Source organism: Mus pahari, chromosome 1 (assembly GCF_900095145.1).
Source record: "Mus pahari chromosome 1, PAHARI_EIJ_v1.1, whole genome shotgun sequence".
Lineage (NCBI taxonomy): Eukaryota > Metazoa > Chordata > Mammalia > Rodentia > Muridae > Mus > Mus pahari.
This window is the reverse complement of record NC_034590.1, coordinates 18,159,467-18,163,782: the sequence shown is the minus strand read 5'-3', so window position 1 is coordinate 18,163,782 and position 4,316 is coordinate 18,159,467. Positions and strand designations below refer to the sequence as shown.

At 55.0% G+C, this 4,316-nt stretch overlaps 1 protein-coding gene across 1 annotated transcript in view; it reads left to right on the top strand.

The window, feature by feature from the left end:
- Nucleotides 1–926: 926 nt before the first annotated feature.
- The window catches only part of Bax (BCL2 associated X, apoptosis regulator), a 5,876-nt gene continuing 2,486 nt past the window's right edge, over nt 927–4,316 (top strand). Inside the window, exons 1-4 of the mRNA XM_021195880.1 lie at nt 927–1,080; nt 1,564–1,615; nt 1,711–1,857; nt 2,527–2,662. Of these exons, the coding sequence (XP_021051539.1) occupies nt 1,047–1,080; nt 1,564–1,615; nt 1,711–1,857; nt 2,527–2,662 (369 nt within the window). The 5' untranslated portion in view covers nt 927–1,046. The remainder of the gene's footprint in view (nt 1,081–1,563; nt 1,616–1,710; nt 1,858–2,526; nt 2,663–4,316) is intronic.

Here is a 4,316-nt window from a genome sequence, read left to right as displayed (position 1 = left end):
AGAGAGAGAGAGAGAGAGAGAGAGAGAGGAGGGAAGGGGAGGGGAGGAGAAGTAGTGGAGAGAGAAGAGGCCCGCCAGGAACACTTGGAAGGGGGGTGGGAAGGGGAGAGGAGAAAGGTGTCAGGGAGAGAAGGGGCAGGCAGTAAGAGAATAAGAAGAGTAAGTGAGCAGGAGAGCAAGGAGGGGGCAAACAGCCCTTTTATACCTGACTGTTGCCAGGTAACTATGGGCGGAGCCTAGAAGGACTGCTTCTAGGATGTCTCAATTTCACAGACATCTCGTTGCTTGTAGTTCCCAAGGCTGGAATTAAAGACTTTGTAGCCACCACGTATAGCCTGTTTTTGTGTTTTGAGATAGATTCTTACTTAATGGTGCAGCTTGGACTCAAACTATGCAATCCAGGCTTGCCTCAAACTTTTTTTTTTTTTTTTTTTTTTTTTGGTTTTTCGAGACAGGGTTTCTGATCTCACTTTGTAGACCAGGCTGGCCTCGAACTCATAAATCCGCCTGCCTCTGCCTCCCGAGTGCTGGGATTAAAGACGTGCGCCACCACGCCCGGCTGCCTCAACCTCTTTAGCAATCTTCTTGCCTCACTCTATCAGAGGTATGGACCATCACTCCCCAGATTGGGGCAATCTCTTAGAGTTCAGGTTGGCTTTGAGCTCGAGGTAATACTCCCGTCCTACCTCAGCCTCCCAATGCTGGGATGACAAGCATATCCCAGGCAAGCTTTGAACTTGCGGCAGTTCTGCTTTCACCTCCTTAGTGCCCTCTACCATGAATCTATGGGAAGAGGAAATAATGGGGGGGAAAAAAAAAAAACCAACTCTTGAGAACCAGGTCGGGTTAGGGTCGATCCGCGCATGCGTTCATTTAGTGCCCGCGGCCCCGCCCCCGCAGCGCGCGACGGCGATCACGTGACTGGCCCTGCGGGGCGGAGGCCATGTTGCGGGGCACCCACGTGAGGGCCGCACGTCCACGAGCGGTCACGTGACCGGGGCGCGCCGCAGCCGCCGGGGCGCACCCGGCGAGAGGCAGCGGCCGTGATGGACGGGTCCGGGGAGCAGCTCGGGAGCGGCGGTGAGGCGGGAGGCGGAGGACTAGGCCCGGTCCAAGAACCCCAGGACCCCCTTCGGCTCTGGGCTCGGGCGGGAGCAGGCTGGGGCGCGCGGATCCATCCCCACCGGCGCATCCGCACCCCGAGAGCGGACATCCGCGTGCGCGCCCCCGGGCAGGCCCGGGCTTGTCGCTGGCGCCACTTCCTGCTGGTGGCCTGGGATGGGACCGAAGGACAGCGCCACCACCCACCCACCCACCATCTCCCCCCAGCTGGGAGTCTGTTTGCTTTTGGCATTCCGCCGTCTGGGTTTGCTAAGGAGCTGGGATGCAGGCCGGGTCCCGCCCCCTGTCCATCAGAAGCAGTAGCCGGGCCTCCCATGCTACTTGTCACTACTAGGGTCCCCAGCTCCGTCTCCCCTCAGGGTTATAAGCCTACCCATCCATCCCCCTGACTCTCCCTGGGACCCCGGAGTCCAGGCACCCCTTTCCTCCTCTCTCCCCCAGGGCCCACCAGCTCTGAACAGATCATGAAGACAGGAGCCTTTTTGCTACAGGGGTGAGTGTGACGCCCCTATTGTGGCGGGCTGGGCTTTGGGAACACCGCTTGGTTCTCACGTCGTGCTCCTCACCCCCCTTTCCATTCACGTGTAGTTTCATCCAGGATCGAGCAGGGAGGATGGCTGGGGACACACCTGAGCTGACCTTGGAGCAGCCGCCCCAGGATGCGTCCACCAAGAAGCTGAGCGAGTGTCTCCGGCGAATTGGAGATGAACTGGACAGCAATATGGAGCTGCAGAGGTGTGCTTCCTGGGACCTGGGGTCCATCAAGGGGTTTCCTGCCGCCCAAGATCGCACGCACTGGGCACTCTTGTTCTCCCAAGGGACTAGGTGTCCTCCACTCAACTCAGATAGAATCCAGGGCTTGATTACATGGCTGCACCCCTTGCTTGGTGGGTGTTAGGCAAGTTTTCTCTTCGGGGACATGCTTCCGGTCTCTTGCTCATGGATGCCTGGCAGGTGCTCTACGGTTGAGCCACACCTCCAGCTAGTCATGGCGGGTTCTAGTAGGGTGCCCTGCTACCAGGCAGCGCTCCCAGCCCCTCCCTGGTGACTGCTAGGTGAGGCTCCACCTTTGAGCCTCTCACTAGTGGATGCTGTGCAAATGCTGCACCATGAAGCCATGGATCCAGCCCCTCAAGACTGAGCCATGACCCAGCCCTCCACATGTAGATACTTAGGAAAACATGCTTATGCTCAGTCAAGCCCCGGTCCACATGTTATTCCCCAGGACCCTGAATTTCCAGTTCAAGGTACCTTTTTGCTTCCTTAGGTGTACATCTTGTTTCCTTCCTAATCCGCTAGCCATCGTTTCAACTTGGGCTGGTCCTTGTGTCCTTCCTTGTGGGGAAAATGTGGGCACTCCCATACTGGGTTCGACATCAGCATCTGTTTGCCCCTGTCCTGTAGGATGATTGCTGACGTGGATACGGACTCCCCCCGAGAGGTCTTCTTTCGTGTGGCAGCTGACATGTTTGCTGATGGCAACTTCAACTGGGGCCGGGTGGTTGCCCTTTTCTACTTTGCTAGCAAACTGGTGCTCAAGGTAGGCAGCCAGAGGGTCGCGAGCCCAGAGGTGTACCCCGCTCAGGTTTGTGAGGACCAGGGAATGGAGACAGATGGCTGTGTAGTAAATGCCTGTACCTTCATTTAGTCATTTAACAAATGTATTGGCCCTAATGTTTGGTGCCCTGTCTCCAGCACCTGAACTCCACTCCAAACAGAGCAAGCTACCCTTCCTTGATGGCACTTGTTGATTGGTGGATACGAGTAAGGTAGACTATTGAGATGGACCAGAGAAGTCTAGAAAGATTTCTCAGTGTAGGTGGTCTTAAAACTGATCTGGTGGCACATGCCTGTAATTCCAGGCCTCATGGGGCGGCTGCGGTAGGAGTATCAGGAGTTGAAGGTTAGCTCCAGTTAAATGCTGAGTTCGGGCTATCTTGGGCTACCTAAGACCCAGTTTTTTGGGTTTTTGTCTGTTTATTATATGTAAGTACACTGTAGCTGTCTTCAGACACTCCAGAAGAAGGCATCAGATCTCGTTACAAATGGTTGCGAGCCACCATGTGGTTGCTGGGATTTGAACTCAGGACCTTACGAAAAGCAGTCAGTGCTCTTAACTGCTGAGCCATCTCTCCAGCCCCAACCTAGTTTGTTTGTTTGTTTTTTTATAAAAAGAAAAACAAAGACAGAAATGGGTGTGACAGTAGGTGTGGTAGCATAGCTGAGTTTTGGGGGCCTGAGCATAGCATGGACGAAGAAGCCTTCCGGTCTGTCTCCCATCAGCGTACATACAAACACCAGAGAGGCACTGGGACTGCAGCTCAGCTGGCGGTGCTTGGCTGGCATGTGCACTGGCCCTGGGTCAGTGCCACATGAACTAGGGGTGGTTGGAACATGACTGCAGTGCTAGCGCTTGGAAGTTGGAGGTAGGAGGATCACAAGTTCAAGGCCAGGCAGGCTGTGGGTGGGGTGTGGTGGAGTAGGAGCAGGGAGATGCTGCAGAGCCACTGTGGCGTATCTTACTTGATATTTGCAGTGCTACTGTCACATTTGGGACACACTCTTGATTGTCCTCCATGCCATCCGTCCCCCACCTCCCTGATGAGGTCTCATGCCTGAGCTGGCAGGGTCTTCAGTACTGGAGGTAAAAGGAGTGCAGGCCAGGAAAAGTGCATTGTTCCAATCAGGAGAGCAGAGCCTCAGTCAGCCAGGAGGTGGTCTTACCACTCTGGGAAGTGACATAGGACCCTGATTTTGAATGGTGAGCATTTCTGGATTAAGGCTTGTTCAGGCAGAATCACCCTGCCTTAGAGACGGGGAGCTATGAAGAGGCGGATCGCCTGCCCTGGTGGCCAGTGTGCTCATAGTCCCAGGTAAGCTGGTGACTGAGGCAAGAGAATCACTTCAGTCCGGAACTTCGAGGTAGATGTGGGCAGTGTTGGAACACTCCAGCTCAAAATAACAGAACTGGGAGGGGGGGTCGCCACAGGGGCCTTGAGGGCTTTTGGGCTTTCCCAGAACGCCAGAGTGTTCTCAGGGACCCAGAAATAGCTAGGTCCCCTTAAAGTCCTGGAACTCTACTCTTGTCCTTCCAAAAGAACTGGGTGTCTGGGCCAGGAGTAGTAGTGCACCTTTAGTCCCAGCACTCAAGGCAGAGGCAGTTGAATCTGAATTCTTTTTTTTTTTTTTTTTTT